Here is a 17807-nt window from a genome sequence, read left to right as displayed (position 1 = left end):
TCCGTCATGAAGAGCTCGGTTCCTCCGGGGTCGCTGCTCGTTGCCAGCGCGGCGGGGCCGGGCCGGTGGCTGTGCCGGGGCGGAGGGGACCGCGGCCGCCGTGCTCCGCGGATCCTGCCGAGGCCCTTCCCCGGCTGCTCCGCCGCTGCCGCGCACCGGCTGCTGCCTGGCCGGGAGCAGACAAAGGAGGAGAAACTCCCCCCCTCCGCCGTGGCGTGGGAGCACGGGGCCGCGCTGGCTGCTGCCTGTCGCCGCTGCCCGCGGCCGCACAAGGCTGCACTGTTGGGAGAAGAACAAAACCTTTGTCCTGCTCCATCAAGGAAGGTCTGTGCGGCCACGCGGCGAAGCGCCCGGCAGCATGCCCACCCCTGCCCACGCCGTGCCCACCCCTGCCTGCGCCATACCTACCCCTGCCCTGCCCGCATCGCGCCCACCCCTGCCTGCGCCCTACCTACCCTTGTCCTGCCTTCTCCGTGCCCACCCCTGCCCGCTCCGTGCCCACCCTGCCCGTGCCCACCTGCAGGCAGGTGCCGCAGAGTCCCTGCCTTGCCTGGGGCGCTGCGCGACCGTCCCGGCGACTTTGCAGGGCAGAGGGATGGGCAGTGCCAGCGGGGCCAGGGGCGAGGGGTTCCCGCTGCCCGTCACCAGCCGCCGCAGCGCTCAGGGGGGGTCGGGCCGAGGGTGCCCCGGGGGGCTCGGGGCGGACCGGGGGGTTCGGGCCGGTTTTGGGGGGGCGGTGTCGGGGTTCGGGTGCCGCGCGCGCCCCCTGGCGCACGGCGGCGCGGTTGCCATGGGGACGGGATGGAAGGGGTGGGGGGGATGTGTCGGGGGTCGCAGCCCAGCCCGGGGGGCTCCCGGGGGGCTCCCAGTGCTGTATCCCCGCTCCTGCACATCCCCCGGGCAGCGTGGTAAGGCCCAGCTGCTCCCTGTGCAGCACAGCCCTCCTCCCTCCTTCCCCAGCCCTGTGTGGGGAGTATCCTTGATAGCTATGGGCAAGTTTAGGTGCAACACGTAACACAGAATCACAGAATTAATTAGGTTGGAAAAGGCTTCTGAGATCGTCAAGTCCAACCGATGACCAAACACCACCACATCAGCTAGACTGTGGCACTCAATGCCATGTCCAGTCTTTCCTTAGGTGCCACCAAGGACGGCGGCTCCACCACCTCCATGGGCAGCCTGTTCCAATGTCTAATCGCCTTTTCTGTGAAGAAATTCCTCCTAATGTCCAACCTAAACCTCCCCTGCCACAGCCCTGTCCTGTCCTGGGTGTTGTGTCCCTGCAGCATGGCAGCTGAGCAGGATGTGATCCCGCTAGGAGCCCTCACCCTCACCAGCCACGGCATTTGAGCAACCTGGTCTAGTGGAAAGTGTCCCTGCCCATGGCAGGGGGTTGGAAGGGGATGGTCTTCAAGGTCCCTTCCAACCCAAACCGTCTGTGACTCTGTGAATGGAGTCTGAGGGTGGTTTGTAATGCTGGGCTGACACCTGTGGTGGTCCAGGAGTGGTGGGGCCGGGCTGCTGTAGGGTTCCTGTGGGCAACTGCCTGCCCTGGAGAGGTGGGTGCTGGCTGCATGGAAAAGCTACAGTAGGAATAGTAGAACATGGATTGTAAGACCTGCTCTATTCTAGCTCCCCATGTTCATGCAGAGAGACAGAAAATCGAAATTGAGCCTCCTCCTTCACAAAGAAAAAGCGTTTCTCAATGGTATCCCTATTTATTTATTTTTCCCCTCAGAGTATGTGGTGCAGTTGGTCCCCAGAAACTTCTCGAGGGTAATTAAAGTGAGTCAGACTGTGGGAGCATTTGTTGTGCTGAATCTTATATTTCTCTTTCTACCCAGCTGAGTCAGAACAGCTGCTTAGCAAAAGATCTGAAGAGGTTTTGGAAGCAGTTAGAAAAAGAAGCAGGAAAGCCTGAGGCAAGAAAATGTGCCTTTATTCTGAAGACCCTGAAAATGCCTTCAGAGTACTACTTGTTTGTGGAAGCATTTTGCAAGAACCCTGGCATCACTTGGGTTATGAAGCTGGTAAGTGTGTGCTTTCCCAAGGAAAGTGAGAGATGAATGGATGCCTTCGTTCTGCGGAGGGAGAGGAAAATATGCAGGAAACCCGCAGGAAGAACTGGGCAAAGCAAGGTGCCATGGAGCAGCAGTGCTCCTGGCCAGGTTCCTGGTCAACATGTACCACCAAAACACTGCTTCTTGTGTAACAGTTTATTTCAGCAGCGGAAAGTCATCTCAGTTTATTTGCAGAGCCAAAGTTAACTCAGTGGTGAGGGTATAAAGTGCAGAGCTTGGTGTGGAGGAACAGAGTGTGCTCCCGGAGGTTCTGGCCGAGTTCATGCTCTGAAATCTTTCAGTTCTGCTGCAGGTGTGCAAGAAGGTGTGTGTGTGGGGGGAGTGTGCAGAGCAGGTGGTTAATTTGGCTTCTGGTTAATGAGCATTAGCCCCTAAAGAGGGATCTATGAAAACATCTGTTTGGTTTTAGGGAAATCCCACTGCATTAGATGTCAGCCAGTGTAAGTCTGGCGTAAGCTTACTGAGTGGAATTCTATCCTGAGAATGTGAAGACATTAAAAGAGACTCATTATCAGAGAATCTCAGGAAGGTTTGGGTTGGAAGGGACCTTAAAAACCATCTTGTACCAACCTCCTTCTACCAGACCAGGTTGCTCCAAGCCCTGTCCAACCTGGCCTTGGACACTTCCAGGGATGGGACATCCATTAGCAGCCTGGAGCACAAGCTGGGGTAGGTTTGGTTGGAATGAGCTTCTCTCTGCTCTGAAGTTAGAGACATGAAGGGCAGCCTTGTGCTCTAAATCACGTTTGTCCCCCCAGACCTACAGCTGCCTGGAGCTGTGCTGAACACACCAAGTTCCACTTCAGCCAGTGACCTGGGGATTAAGGAAAAATTGTGCTTCCTTTAGAAATTCCGACAGTACAAAGTGACACTGAGAAATGCCTTTGCTTCTGCTGGAGGCTTCAAGCCATTTAATGTCTTGAATGTTGTGCCACGGTGCCTAATTTAAAACACACCCATCCGTGAGCCCTGTGAGTGAGCAGTCCCTGTGCTTTGTGCAGCAGGTCTGGCGAGGAGGCTGGGACAGGAGGATTTGTCTTACCCTTGTGAGAAGTGACTGGGAGGTAATTATGCAAACTAACATGTGAATTACAGCCGGGAGGATAGCAGCTAGTGATTATCTAACTCTACAAATGGGAATGTGTTAATTGGCAACAAAACCCTTATATTAAGCTGATGTTATGCCCCACAACCTCAATTAACACGGTAAATAACCAGAACACAGTAAACAAGGATATATGAAAAGCCTGTGATTACTGAAATTATACCAACAACATAAACAGTTTGTGGCTGACCTCAAAACTTGCAGGCAAGTAAAAATAAACCTCATGTTACTCCTTCTGGTGTTGTGACGTCCCGAGTTACCCACTCCCACCCTCGGAGGCAGTAGTAGGTCAGGACATGCCCAATGTTGCATCCTGGGGCTGCAGGAAGCAGGACCTGTTTTGGAAGGTGTTCCTGGGGAGCTGCTCCTCGGGTGCCTTATCCAGGCCACTCCTCACCCTCTTTTGTACAACCTGCAGTCAAGGCTCTCTTCAGGATTTTTCTGCTCTTGTTTGCCATAGTTCCCCGATATCTTTCTTGACTTTCCTGTTTAATTAAGTTCTTCTATAACATACACAAATTTAAAATGGGACTTAAAATTCCCAACAACATATGTTGCGTTACGTATATTTCTGGAAGCGCGTGACAGAGTTTGTTTATTCGGTGCTGTGGGACTTCCCCATAGGCTGCCTTTCCTCCAGGAATCCTCCAAACACAAATCTGAGCTTTTTTTGTTGGATTCCCCTGCCCCCATAAACTTAAATAAACGTGCTTGCACACAAACAGCTGATGAATCAGGTTATGCAGGGCTTCTGCTCTGAAATTCTGGGAAGCCGCAGGAATTGCTAATGTTCATGCCACTAACTCTGCTCTTCCATCTGTAGGCTGGCAAGTCACAAGGTGAGGAAATGTTCCTGAAAACTGAAGGATGTAATTGATTGAAGAAGGTGAGAATGACTCTGTCTCTTCTTTGGGAATATTTGAAGGGCATTTTGTTCTTTTTGCTTTTATTTCATCCTCTCCTTCTGCCAGTGACTTGGTCTGTTCTCCTGTGCCCTTCTGCTGCAATATTCCTTCACTATTCCCCAGGGCAACAACAAAGGCTTTTACAGTGGATTTTGCAAAATAGATACTTGCTCTGGGATCTACTTCTCACACTTCGTGTAGGTATTTAGATACAAACTTTCAATCTCAGGTACATCTAACACCAGGCAGAAACTGGGTTATATTCTACATTTATATATATAATATAAATATATTTTATATATAATACACAAATATTTTATAATATATTTGTACTGTACATTCTTGGGGTGGTCGTGCACAGCACCAAGAGCTGGACTTTGATTCTTGTAGGTCCTTTTCAACTTGGGATTTTCTGTGATTCTAAGATTTCTCTCCGCTTCACAGGTTGGAAGTTTGACATGAGACTTTATGTTCCAGCGAACAGCTGTAAGTGCAAACCACCATTATTATGCCAGAAATGGATTTCCTTCACTTAATGCCCAGTTGCTCTTTTCCTCTTCTCCCAGTACACTCCTCTGAAGGCCTGGTTATGCTGAGGTGGATTTGCTTGCTTTTCTGATGCAGGATTTACTCAGAGCAGCAGAGGTGATTGCTGTATCCTGCCTGTGCCATACAGAAGGGTAAGAAAAGGACTGTACAGTTTTACTGCCTGGTATTAGACACATCAGATGAACTTTGTCACTTCCAGCTCCTGCAAACACCTACAGGACTCGGCTGTCCCATCGCTGCTGTTGTCACCCTGTCTCTCTCCAGTCCTTTTTCACTGGAAAACTGGTGTCACCAGATCACTGGAAATGTCAGTTTGACAAATCAGCTCAGAAAAAAGCTGAAATGTCACTCCTGGTTTTATTGTTAGTGGTTGAATTTTGGCAGCCTTTCTTCTTCCTCGGGTTCACAGAACGTAAGGACAAGGTGATTCACAGGGGAGAACTATTTGATTTCCAGTGTGTCACACTTGCTGCTGTATTGAGTTTGATAGCTTTCATTTGATTAACACATCTTCCCAAAAGGTATGCCACCTCAATTTGATGGCTTAGGAGACAGGAAAATCCATCACTTCTCTCTGAGAAGGTTCAGCAGAGTTCATGCTTGCTCTGAATGATCAAAAGCATTTACAGAGTGGGGGTGCAGCAGGCTGCCTTAGGGGGAAGGTACACCGAGGTTTGGAGACAAGGTGACATGAAGAGTTTAATGGAAAACCATGGAATCCTTTGTTTTGGGAGGGTCCTTAAAGCTCATCTCATTCCAACCCCTTGACACAGGCAGGGACACCTTCCACTAGCCCAGGTTGCTCCAAGCCTCGTCCAACCTGGCCTTGGACACTTCCAGGAATGGGTGTTACACAACCCACCTCTGAGGTGGTAACTGAGGTTCTTGTTAATAGAATAATAATAATTCACCCTCAGGGTGAATTGGAGTGAAATGGCACTGAATGACCCGTGTACATCTATGAGGCAGGTTTATATTTATATTAGAACAATTTCATTGCAGCAGAAAGGAGATATGCAACCATTGTGGTTCTTTTCTATAAAAATATAAAGATATCACGAAGAAAATAGATAAGAAGGAAAGAGAAGGAAAGGGCAAGAGTAGACAGTGGTGAGGAAAGATGTCACCTCCCATGGATCCAGCATTGACTTATCATTGCATTTTCCATGTCCGTGATCAGAGTGATGGTCACAGTCTTGACTTGTTGGGAGTGGGGGCTCATGTGACAAGGATTTCCACGGGTTATATATGTTCAGTCTCGGGGGGAATACCTCGATAGCTCCCCTAGCAGGGGAATTTTACACTGTAAGATGCAGCTGTGCCTTATCGGGAGGAGGAAATTGGCATGAAAAAAAACATAACCCCACCTCTGCAGGTTCTGCTCCTTATCAGCCTTTTCCTTTATCTGGAAACACTTTGTTGAAGACATCAGTCCCAGGTTATCAGGGAAACAAGAGATCAAAGGGCTCAACCAATTTATGTAAGCAAAGTTTGGTTTATCACAACGGGGCATTCCGGGCATTCACAGCTTCTCTGGGCAACCTGTGCCAGTGCTTCACCATGAGGTACAGTACAAGCTCAAGGCAATTGCTCCTTCCTTTTCTAGTTACCCTTCTTGATTACTTCTGATTTTTTAGGGTTTTTTCTGCAATTTTTGGTCAGATAGCATAATGGAGTGTTGGATTTCAGTTCAGGTGTCTGAAGACAGGGAAAATAATTAATTGGTGTTGAGGCACACAAAGACTGTTGGAGTGAGAATTGTGCATTTGCCTGAGCAGTGTTTGCTTGTCTTGGATCCTTATCTCTACTTCGTCCCAGATGTTCCAGTCACAAAGGTGGCAGCACAAAAGACTGCACCTGACTGATCCAGGGCAGGTGAGGGGGACATGCTGCCTGCAGGCTATTCCCTGCTGCCTGCTGCTGTGATCTCTGGCAGATGCAGGCAAGGTGACCTCACCCTGCCAGCTGCCACGTGTGCTGCAGCCACTCAATTGTGCTGCCTCCTCTCCTGACACCCATCCGTGTGATTTCCTTGGTAGCAGCATTAGGAGTGAGGCTGGGCCAGTGTTCTGCTTTAATGTGCATTTATAAGGTGGAGCTTTTTGACTTTAAACCCAATAACCTTCTGGTTAATGCACTTCTGAGAGGCAGACACAGCTTAGCCCTTCATCTCTGAGACCTCAGAAGTACAGCAAGGCTGGCACTGCTGCACACAGCTGTCGCTGTGAAGCTGCCTCTCTCAAGAGGTGACAGCTGAGAGGAAGAGAGAGAGAGAGAGAGAGAGAAAGAGGGGAAAATACCAAATGGGATGTCAGATTCCTCATGAATCTGAGACGGAAATCGGTGTTAGAGGATGGTCTTGAACTTCCCATTTTATGGGCTGCTCCCTTCTATAAATCCCTCTTGTCAGTAGGGAAAGGAGATTCTTTGCAGTACCCTGAGAGCAGAGAAGATGTCGAGTGCTGCTGGGGAACTTCTGATGGGGGCCTGGGGACTGTGTTCTCCTGCAGCTGTACAGGAGGCAAGCCTGGAGAGTTTATGTGGCATGTGGGCTTGGTGGCCCCAACCTTCTGTTCTCCGGTCTTTTACTCAGAATTCTCACTGGGCTGCGGAGGCTGTGGCTGAAAACAAATCACGTGGACTAAGTGTGTGGTCATCTGTTGGGAATAGCTTTGTAAAATTGTTTGGATGTCTCAGGGCTGCAGGTGGGTGATGGAGCAGCTCAGACAGCGCTCAACCCCTAAGTGACAAAACAACAAGAAAAACCCCTTGAAAACAAAATTTTACTTTTTTTTTTTTTTTTTTAAATACAGGTTTTCTCCCTGACTAAGCAAAAAATATTTATAATGACAGTTCAGCTGAAATTCTCTGAATTTTATCTTGCTACTTACACAACTCAAGCATTGCAACAGCAGGAACCCAAGAGTGCAACTGCCTTGTCATTACAGGAGCTGAGAGAAACAGAAATAGCAAATAGTACTACAGAAATGACAAGCAAAAATAGGATTATTATTCTTTCAGCCTTAATCATGTAAAGCGCAAGCAGTACCGTAGGTAAGACAATTTCCCTTAGATGTGATTTACGTTGCTGGTGCTCTCTTATGAAATGTTGTCTCTAATTTCTTTTTTAACTCTTTCTTCTAACAAGACATGGTCACTGGTGTTATCTGTTACAGCCCTGTGTCCTGTCAGCTTCAGCCCAATATTTCACATGGTGCCACTGGGGACAGCTTTATTTCAAATGAGCAAAAAAATGCAGCTCAGCTTTGGTCAGGGACAGCTCTAACATGCACAATCTACTCCATTCACAACCTCAAACAACATCACTGCTTAGGCAGCCTCCAGGTAAAGAGCTGGAGTAACCTCAGTTGGTTAGGAAAGAAATTAATTGGAATGAAAGTCCTTGATGTCATCACAGTGCTGCTGGGCTCTCAGAGAGAGATTTGAACACTATGCTGGGAACCTGTTCCCCACAGACACCCACATCTGCAATTAAAAAGGGTTAATGCTCATTCTGTGAATCCTTCTCAGCATTTACTGCTTCAGCATGACTTTGGTTTTCACTTTTCTTTCTGGAAGGCAAAGGGATTTTTTTTTTTTTTGTCTTTAGTACCGTCAAGAACAGGAATAGAAACTTTGCAATAAGCTCAGAATGTTCTTTGGCTCAGAACATGGGAAAGAGATTTAGGGTTGGATTTCCTATTGCTTCACACTCATTCCTGCCTGCTAGCCGGGTAATGATTTTGGGGAGGCATTTCTCTTAATGAGCCATTGGCAAAATGACCTGTTTCCCCCTAATTTACTGTTGTAATCTCTGCTGGTTTCTGGAGGTAAATGCTTCACCTTCCCTCCTGCCAGTAACCAGGAAGACTGAACTCCAGTGTCATCTTTTCAAAGACACACTTTGTTTTGTAGACAGGAAGAGCGGGGAGGTGAAGATGTTTATCACTTTCTGAGGAGTTTTATTAGAATGTTTGGGATGGATGGTCTGGTTCCACGACTTTCTTGGCAACTGATCATAATCCTCTAACCTTTATAGTGATTAAATGATGAATATCCAGAAGCGGAGCAAAGTAAAGAAGCATTCTGCCCCTTCAGAGTGGGAAAACAAGGCAGCACAGGGCTGCCAAGGGACTGGAGCCCATGTCAGAGCTGGGACTTGTACAAGAGCTCTCTGTCAGAGGTCCCTGTGCACTGTGCCTCCCACTCATGCCACTGCTGGAGCACTCTGTTCCCAGCAGCTGGTCTTACAGCGTTTTTTGATTGACTTTACAACTGTGCAAACCCCAGATATTAATAGCAGAGAGATGTCCAGTGCCTTCAGCTGTTCAGCTGTGTCGCTGGTTGTCTGGGAGCTGATTCCTGCGTGCAGACAGGGAACTGTCTTTGCTCAGGTACTTCAGTCCATGGGTTTGTTGTAGGCTGACACCGGAGGAGAAGCATGTTGGAGGCTTTGACCTGATCTGGAATGACAGGCCTGTCAGCAGAGGGGGAGATCTGTGTGCTCTGGTGAATGAGAACATCATGGCAAACACACATTTCGGTGCAGAACTCACCCAATGCTGGCAGGTGCCCTGCTCAGTCCTGAAGCTGTCTGCACGTCAGCAGGAGAGCACACACCTTTGCTGGGCAACAAGAGAAGTGTGAGCCCTTAGGGGATTAAGAGACCAAAAGGAGCAAACGCTTTCAAAAAAGAAAACACCCTGCAGTCCCTGTGGTGACTGCTAATTGGGCACTTACCTGAAGCTGGTTGTGTATTTTATTGTTGGGAAGTAGTACTTGGATTGTCCATGCTGACATTGTAACCTTTTGCCATGCACATCTCAATGTGCCTACAGTCATCTCTGGCTGTGGTGTCTAACTAACAAAACACGAGGGCAGCATCACCTGAAAGTGAAATATCACCTCGCCTCTACAGGCAGGAAGAGGCAGGTGATGTGTAACTCCCCTGTTAACATTTTCCTGGCAGGCTGCTGTGATGCCAGGAAAAGACAACTGAAGCAGCTTTTCAGGAATTTCCCTGCACAACACAAAGTGCAACACCCCCCGAGCTTGGGGTGGGAGAGACATGAAGTTCACTCTCCCCTCACGGCAGGCAGCAGCAGTTCCCACTTCTCTCCAGACACCACTGGCTCAGCACAAGGCACTGGCTGCCTTGTTTCTGAGGATTTCCCAGTTTGGAAGCTGCAGTGGGCTTAAATGAGGCATTTTAGCTGACACAGGGATGCTTGGCTGCTCAGCAAGCCCTCTGCACTGCAGAGCTTAGTTCTGTTCCGTGTAAGAAAACAAAGGGGTTAAACACATTCTTCACAGCAAAACAAAGCTTTTAGGGCAGGCAGGCACTTGATCCTCCTCCTGCTACTACTATGGAAACATGTCAGAGCAGAAAACCTGTTGCCATGAGACTGTAAAAATAACCTCACCATCACGTTACGGAGCCACGGACTGGCTGCACCACACGGGTTATGTAAGAGCTGCTCTGACACTGGGATGTGGCACTGTGAGCTGGCTCTTGCTCCCAGGAGACAAGCAATCTTCTGAAAAACCCACAAGCAAGGCAGTCCAGGTAGTAAGTCTGTGTTATTTTTAGTCTGTGCATCTGAAACATAACCTGAACTGGACAGAGGCATATTTAGGTACATGGTGTGAGTAAGACCAAGCAATGGTTGGGTTTTTAGGTTAAAAGAAATCACCCCTCGGTTTTAATGGATCTGAAACAGGGTATTTTTTGGAAGTCTGCATAATCTGAAGCGTGTGTGGAACTGGCCAGGGCAGGAGAAGGCCCTGCTAAGCTGGAAGGTGGTCAGGGAGCCAGGGAAATGGTGGTGCCATGTTTGAAGTTATCACGGCTGTGCAGAAGGAAAGAAAGCAAAGGACCAGGCCCAGCCCTGTCACCTGAGCAAGGTTTGACAGAAGAGGAGAGCCACTTCCAGAGCTGGAGAAAGAAGGACAACAGCCATGTTTAGAGTTCTTAAATTCTATCTAGGAATATCTTTACAGAAGTTCAAAAAATAAAAGGCTTGGCTGGACCCAGATACTTCCCTGCAGACAGAAAAAAATCAAACTCACTGAAGTCCAACACTACATATGATTAGTTTTCAAAAATCTTCTTATGCTCTTAAGTGAGTAGTGCTGGGGGAGCATATTCAGGCCAGAGCAGGGAGTGTAGAAAACAGTAAATTTAAAAACCTTTGAAGAAACTATTACTGGTTACATCAATTGCCCTTTTACTACAAGACAAACCTGGTGACTATCTCTGCTCAGCCCTCCTCAGGTTGCTTTTTAAAACATACCTAAGTTTTATCACTTCATCTAGTCCTGAAAGCCTCGTTTCTGTTGTCTCTTGCCTTCCAACAGAGGAATATGTTTTCCCAGAAACACTAAAAGGATGCTGCCTCCCCCTGCCCCTCCCTCCACATCTTAGAGAGATTCCTGACATGCCTCAGATTTACAACTTTGCTTTGTTTGAATGCCATGGGCGTGCACAACTCAACTCCTCTGCTGTGCTTCAGGCATGCAGTGGATTCCCAATCCCTCCTACTCCTGTTCCCGACGTGACAATGAACCAGCTCCGAAGCCAAACCCCAGAAGCGCTCACGTGAACCCCCAACAAGGAACATACACATGGAATCAGGAATGTCCCACTGCTCTGATTTTAATGATCCCACCTCCACCCCAGCCACGGGCATTTGCCCGGCGCTGTGTCCAGCACGTCTCTGACACCCGAGTTCCAGCACAGAGCAGGAAAGGGTTCGTGATCCAAGGAAACTGCAGTGCTGTAGCTGAAGAGCCAAGTGCTTCCCAGGGCCCTCCAATGTCCTGCAAACCCTGAGGGCTGTGGCTTTTGCAGTGTGAGCCCCCTGGTTACAGTTCAAACATGTGCTGTGGCAATGGCACGGCCACCTCAGCCCTCCAGGATGCGGTTGATGAGCTTCATCTCCTCGGCAGACATTGGATTCAGGTTAAACCCCTTCAGCTCAGGTTTACCTGGGAGAATGCACACAAAAATCAGGATTTTGTCAGAAAAGAAGTGAAGCAGTTAATGTTAAACTCAAGTGGGGCTGCAGGGAGGGCAGGGACAGCCCTAAAAGCTGAAGTGGGGTCACCCCAGCGCACTGTGGGAGGTGGTTTGAGGTGCTGGTGGGTGACGGCTCCTCATGGAGCTGGACAAGGCTGCTGGGGCAGGGAGGGAATTGCAAACCCAGTGGGCAAGCAGCTGCAGGAACACACAGAGCTTGGGAATTTCTGGCCCCTCCTGATGTGTGTCTGCTCCCAGGCCCTGAGAAGGGTGCAGAGCAGGAGTGTTTACCTTGAGCCTCGTAGAGGCGGTTGACCTTCACACGCAGATCTTTCCGGAGCTTGTTTATCTCCTCATCCAGCTCTTCCTGGTCTGGAATGAGAGAGTGGGAGTGAGAAGGACTGGGGTGGAAGCTCAGCCTCCCACGGGACACTCAGTGGAGGAGCCCACCCTGGGGATCCCACCCTGCCCTCAACACCCACGAGCGGTTTCATGCTGGATGTGCTTCCCAGGGCACAGCATGGGCCAGGATCAGCCTGTGACTGCCCACCTCAAAACTCAACCCTGGAGAGAACCCTGTTTATTTTTCAGGAGCACCTCTCCTGTGAGGAAAGGCCGAGAGAACTGGGATTGTTCAGCCTGGAAAAGGCTCCGGGGTGAGCTAATTGCAGCCTTCCAGTACCTGAAGGGAACTTCCAGGAAAGATGGGGCAAGACTATTTACAAGAGCATGGAGTGACAGGACAAGGGTTCAAACTGAAAGAGAGTAAGTTAAGATTAGATATTAGGAAACAATTAATTACTGTGGGTGGTGAGGCCCTGGCACAGGTTGCCCAAAGAGGCTGTGGCTGCCCCATTCCTGGAAGTGTCCAAGGCCAGGCTGGATGGGGCTTGGAGCAACCTGGGAGAGTGGGAGGTGTCCCTTCCCATGACAGGGGATTGCAAGGAGATTGAATCTTGAAGGTCCCTTCCAACCCAAGCTATTCTATGACTTTATGACTTTTCTAACATCTTGTTGATGATGGTTTCTGTTAAAATGGTTGAGGGGCTACACGGAGGCCTCGGGGCTGCCTCACCCTGCCGCAGCATCTCCCGGGTCTTCGCCTTCGGCAGCTCGATGAACATGCTCCCGAAACAAACCATGGCCTTCTCTGTGGGGAGAGGAGCAAAGGAACCGGGAACGGGCTCTCAGCGGAGCCTGTCCCGGACACGCGGGGGCACGGCAGGCATCGCCAGCCCGATCTCACCCTCAGGCTCCGGGTCCTTCTGCAGCGCCCGCAGGGCCTCGCGGTTCCGGTTCCGCTTCACGTCCAGGTCCACGATCTGCAGCGGGAGAGGGAGAGAGAGGGGCAGGGCCGGCCGGAGCTCGGGGCTACCGGCGGCGGGCGGGGCGGAGCGGGGAAGGCCGAGGCCGGGCCCTACCTGCTGCCGTGCCGCCAGCACGTCCTCGGCCAGCTCCTCCACCTCGGCCAGGTAGCGCAGCACGAAGGCGGGATCCCGGGCCATGGCGGGGCCGGGACCGCCACCGGGGCCGCGCCGGGTCCGCCGCCGTTCCGCTCCGGGCCGCAGCCGCAGCCGCGCCCGCGGGTTCCGCGGCGGGAGGGTCCGGGTGGGCGCGCGCCCCCTGGCGGCCGCCGCCGGGAGCGCTCCGGGGCTCGGGGACCCCCGGGGGTCGCGGTGGCCCCGGGGCGGGCGGGACCCGCCGGGGCGGGGAACAGTGGCCGTGGGCTGGGAGGGAGGCGCCCGCCGGTGTGGGATCTCACGGCGTGGACTAGCGATCCCCGGACTGGCTCCGCGCCCCGGGATGGGGATGGTCCCAATCCCACGGGTCTCACCGCCCGGAGGAAGGATGGAGGGTCCAGCGTGGCCCTGCGGCGCTGAGCCCCTGCCTGGGGGGTTCTGGCCCCTCAGCCGGCCCCCAGCGCACCCCACTCCCCGCAGCCCGGGTGGGCGTGGGGCTGAGCGCCTCTACCCTGCTTGGTCCCGCTGGGCGTGAATTATTTATGACTTGTCACAGCCCGTCCCCTCTCCCCCAGCACTGCCGTCTGTCTCCTCTTCCCCGCCGCTTCCCAGCGCGGTGCCGCTGTTGGCAGCTGGGCCCTTGGAGCATCAGGTGGCCTCTCTGTCCTCTTTTCCCCCCAGATAGCCATAATGGGCACTCAGAGCGTGGGGCGGCGAGCTCAGGTTTCCTCTCGTGCAGCTGGTGGCTCATCCGGAGCTCAACATCCAGGACCTGCCATCCCCAGGGAGTGCAACCAGCTATGGTCCCAGCAGCTTGACTCACCCTCAGCCAGCCCCAGTGTCTTCCAGTTTGTGCTGGGCAGGGACCAGTCTTGGGAATGCCCTGGCAGGGCACTGCATCCATGTGCTGCCCTGAATGACCCTGCCTGCAGGAAGGGAAACATATTGCCCCTCAAAATGGTTTTTATCTCCTTCTTTCTGCCCCACCCATCCGTGAGCAAGAGGAGCCAGAGTAATGGGGTGTGGGAGATGCAGGAAAACCCAGCACTGACAGCAAGGACCAGCAGACCTTCACTGGGTGAGCTCTCTGGTGGGAGAGGGGCCCCAGCAACCCACCCAGGGGGCACTGGTCTTCATGTCCTGTGTCCCTGCTCTGGACAAAGCCCTGGAACAGCATCTTGGGTTTCCAAATGCAGCCCTGTCTCCAAGCAGTCACCTCTGTCACCTGCTCAGCTGCTGCTTCCCTGGTGACGGTGGAGAGACCTCTAATCTGTCCTGGATCGATGCTTTGATGGGAGGGAGCCCCAGTGACCTGCCCGAGGCAGTGAGCACAGGCTGGCAGAAAGGAGAAGTCCCAGTGCTGGGGGCCCTGGCTTGTTAGCACATGTCCTTCCTGGGACTCCTTTGACAAGGAGCTCCCCAAAGGGTGTGTGGTGACCCCAGTGCTGTGGCCCCTCCAGGCTGTCGGGGACAGGGAGCGCAGGGGTGGAGGGAGCGAGGCGGTGGCTGGCGGGTGGTCACCACATTTCTGTGGGTAAATAATCCCTTAAGAGAGATTACCCAGATTGGAAGATTACTGGCCCTAATCCCATAAGGTCATTTGCTCCAGTAAACTGAGGAGATCTCCTCTGCCTGCGGAGGCAGCGTTGGCTGAAGTACGGCGGCTTCATGGCAGCGGTGGGAGCTGGTGCACACATGGGCACCACGGGCTGGGAGTGATCCACACTCACATCAATCAGAAAATGCAACGGGATTGGGGCTGGATGCCAATGCTGGAAAATGCTCCTATGTCGGTAGGGGCAGCTGGCTGGAGATCTGCAGGCTGGGTCAGGGACCAGTTTCTTCCATCCACCCTCTCAGGGCTGGCTCCCTTGGAGTCCCAGCAGGAGAGGGCAGTGGGGCAGGTTGCAGAGTGGGATGCAGGACAAGGGACAGGTATATGGGATGCAGGATGTAGGATGTGGGTCTGCTCCTTTCCTGCAGCCTCACCCCACAGCATCCACCATGGAGCAACTGGCTTCAGCTTCCTGCTGGGTGTGACGGCAGCACTTGATCCTTGTTGCTTTGATGGGATCAAGAGAAGAGCACCTGATTCCCATGACACATGCTGGGATCCTAATTGGAGGTGGAGCTACATTCACCTCCCAGGGGATACAGTTTCCAGGCAGGTGACAAAAGGCTCCCTGGGCAGTGAAAGCCCATCGTCTGTCTTGCTGCACGTGCACGGACACAGCCTCTCGAGGCTGGGGTTGGGCTGCAGGGCTGGGAGCTGGATGTGGTGCTTGGGTAGTGTGGCCTGGCTGGGTGGTGGCTGTCCCCTTCAGCAGCTGCAGACCTTCTCCCACCACCTCCCCAGCAGCCCTCATACTGCCCAGGAAAGCTGGGAAGAGGGAGAGCTTTCTGAGTTTGGGCTGGAGAGATGGGATGGGGATGGGAATGGGATGAGATGGAGGTGGGGATGGGGGTGGGAACAGGCTGACTGTGTCCTGGCAGAAGCAAAAGGAAGCACAGTGACTCTGGGGTTGCCAATGACAGTGCAATGAAGGCAGGGTTTTGCTGGGAATGCTGAGCTGCAGGGAGGGGTAGGAACTGCTCTCCCTGGAAAGGTGGGGCCCAGCTCAGCACAGGCAGGGGGGAAGCTGCAGCTGAGGGATTGCAGAGCCACGGACATTTGGAAAACATTTCCAGGGCAGCAAGCAGCGGCTGGTGCTGTGTGCTGTGGCCTCTCCCCAGCCAAGCTCTGAGCCAGCCACCAATCATTATGGATTTCTCCTCCTGGAGCCAGCGCCAGGGGCAGACCTTCTGCTTGGAAGCTGGACTCAGATCGGGACCAGAGGTCCATTTGGACCAGTTCCCCTGGGAACTGGACAGCCAGAGGAAGCAGCCACCCACCCACTGCCGGGGTCTGCTTTGCTTTGCTGTGTGTTTTGTGGAAAGAGCAGGTTTGGTTTCATCATGTTCCTTTTTCTTCCTTGCAGCCCTTTTCTGTATGCAGCCAGAAACCCTCCCTGCCTGCTGGCAGCTGCACAGGAAGCTTCAGGGATGTTTATAGGGTTTTTTTTTTCTCTCTTCTCTTTTCATGTGGCTGCTGGGGCCTGTTGTTAAGATAAATCAGACTTCAAACCACGGTCTCCATGTTTTCAGGCTGTGGATCTTTAACTGCTGTTTCAGAGGGGGTGTTTCAGGTTCAGGGAAGAAAGGTGGGTCTGTCTCTCCCTGATTTCCAGATCCTCTCTCCCTGATTTCCAGATCCCCTCTCCCTGGCACTGTGCCACCATCACAGCAACATGGGCTCTGCTCCATCACCCAGGCAAGACAGAGTCCCCAGGGACTGATCCCAAAGAAGTCTGGGGTGGCCAGGCGTTGGCAGGGGCTCTGGCCAGCAGACCCCATCCTTGTCAGGGGCCCTGCCCTGTCTGGTAGCTGATGAAAAGCTCCTTTCTTCAGGCTCTGGGATGCTGGGAGCATCCCCTCCCCCAGGCAGGCATTTGTGGAGGGGATCTGTCAGGAGCATCTCAAGGTGAGGTGTTTCAGTCACATTACCCATGGTAATACATGCAGCACGGGGAGAGCCTCGCCGAGGCTGCTCCCTTGTACTGAGTAACACCTTCACCACACTGGAATGTGCCCCAGGAGCCCAGACTCACCACACCCCTCTTTGTGCTGATCCCCCTTGCTGCCCTGCAAGGCAGAATTTAGAAGCTGGCTGTGTTTCCCCGATCAAACGTGACTCCCCTTGCTGTGTGCTGTGGCGTGCTGACTGTGGGCCAGGCTCCAGCCACGAGTGGGGCTCCTCTGCAGGCAGATAAATGGGGCTGAACCTTGGGGACTGAGCCTCAGCGAGCCAGAGCCCGTCTCCATGGGTTGGGGGCTGGAGCTGCCTTCAGAAGGCAGCTGCCTGCATGCAGTCACCCTCCCTGGAGACCCACCACAAAGGAGAGAAAGCCCTTTCCCTCCCAGCAGTGCCAGGGATGCCGGCACAGTGCTGTTCCTTGTGCAAGCACGTGTCCTTGGCGGGGTACAGCCCTTTGCTCTGCCAGACACGTTGTGTCCAAACCCCGATGGGCAGCAAGGGGGGGAGAGGTGGTGGGGCAGCATTGGAACACTCATGCACCCAAACTCCAGTGCCCCGGGTCCACCCGGACCTTGGCACTTTGCCCTTGGGGGTGTCCCCAAGGCTGGGGAATAATGTGTAACTTCCAGCAGTTTCATTTCAGGAACAACAAAAGCCTGCTACCAAACCCCATCTTTGTTTTTTTCGAAGGGGATACACCTTCTTTGAGCAAGCTGGTCCAGTGGAAGGTGATCCTGCCCATGGCAGGCAGCTGGAATGAGATGAGCTCTGAGGTCCCTTCCAACCCAAACCATTCCATGATTCTATGACTCTCTCTCCAAAGCAGGGCTCAGGTCCAGCCCAGCCAGCCCCTGCTGGGACTCCCCTGCCTCAGGCACGACCCTGACCCACCCCTCCACCCACAGAGACCTTGGGAGGTTCATCCCACCCTGGCCCACTCCGGGGCTTGTCCCACGGGCAGGCTGAGCCTTGGTGACCGGGGGAGCCCGGGGCCGCCCAGCAGCTGCCCGGGGAGCTCCGATCCTCGTTCGGCCGGGGAGGGGATGGTCTGACAGCTCGGCCGCTGCCCCGGGGGGTTCCACCGGCTCCAGGGTGGGGTGCAGGGGGGTCCCCGC

The 17807-nt window shown here is 52.9% G+C and overlaps 2 protein-coding genes across 2 annotated transcripts; one reads left to right on the top strand and one right to left on the bottom strand.

The window, feature by feature from the left end:
• Nucleotides 1-6: 6 nt before the first annotated feature.
• On the top strand, nucleotides 7-11239 carry TTLL9 (tubulin tyrosine ligase like 9). Its single transcript, XM_017822651.1, has 4 exons — nucleotides 7-324; nucleotides 1845-2030; nucleotides 3083-3145; nucleotides 4010-11239. Exons 1-4 carry the CDS (start codon nucleotides 7-9, stop codon nucleotides 4061-4063), a joined length of 621 nt encoding a protein of 206 aa, XP_017678140.1. The 3' UTR covers nucleotides 4064-11239.
• Nucleotides 11240-11270: 31 nt separating this feature from the next.
• Nucleotides 11271-13211, bottom strand: PDRG1 (p53 and DNA damage regulated 1). The gene is made up of 5 exons (XM_017822653.1): nucleotides 13080-13211; nucleotides 12905-12980; nucleotides 12734-12808; nucleotides 11950-12030; nucleotides 11271-11627 (listed from the first exon to the last, which is right to left on the bottom strand). The coding sequence occupies exons 1-5, from the start codon at nucleotides 13161-13163 to the stop codon at nucleotides 11545-11547; spliced, it is 399 nt and encodes a 132-aa protein (XP_017678142.1). The 5' UTR covers nucleotides 13164-13211; the 3' UTR covers nucleotides 11271-11544.
• Nucleotides 13212-17807: the final 4596 nt, after the last annotated feature.

Source organism: Lepidothrix coronata, unplaced genomic scaffold (genome assembly GCF_001604755.1).
Source record: "Lepidothrix coronata isolate B3197 unplaced genomic scaffold, Lepidothrix_coronata-1.0 Scaffold99, whole genome shotgun sequence".
In the NCBI taxonomy this organism is placed as follows: domain Eukaryota; kingdom Metazoa; phylum Chordata; class Aves; order Passeriformes; family Pipridae; genus Lepidothrix; species Lepidothrix coronata.
Note: the sequence above shows the minus strand (reverse complement) of the source record. Positions and strands in the feature narration are given on the sequence as shown.

What these genes read in the sequence shown, in the direction of transcription:
- TTLL9 (XM_017822651.1), top strand. Translation starts at nt 7, where the DNA reads ATGAAGAGCTCGGTTCCTCCGGGGTCGCTGCTCGTTGCCAGCGCGGCG. An exon ending in TCACTTGGGTTATGAAGCTG is followed by an intron (nt 2,031 to 3,082) that starts GTAAGTGTGTGC and finishes TGCTTTGTGCAG; the next exon opens with CAGGTCTGGCGAGGAGGCTG. An exon ending in TTGTGAGAAGTGACTGGGAG is followed by an intron (nt 3,146 to 4,009) that starts GTAATTATGCAA and finishes TTCCATCTGTAG; the next exon opens with GCTGGCAAGTCACAAGGTGA.
- PDRG1 (XM_017822653.1), bottom strand. Translation starts at nt 13,163, where the DNA reads ATGGCCCGGGATCCCGCCTTCGTGCTGCGCTACCTGGCCGAGGTGGAG. An exon ending in CCGGGAGATGCTGCGGCAGG is followed by an intron (nt 12,031 to 12,733) that starts GTGAGGCAGCCC and finishes CTCTCATTCCAG; the next exon opens with ACCAGGAAGAGCTGGATGAG. An exon ending in CCGCCTCTACGAGGCTCAAG is followed by an intron (nt 11,628 to 11,949) that starts GTAAACACTCCT and finishes GCATTCTCCCAG; the next exon opens with GTAAACCTGAGCTGAAGGGG.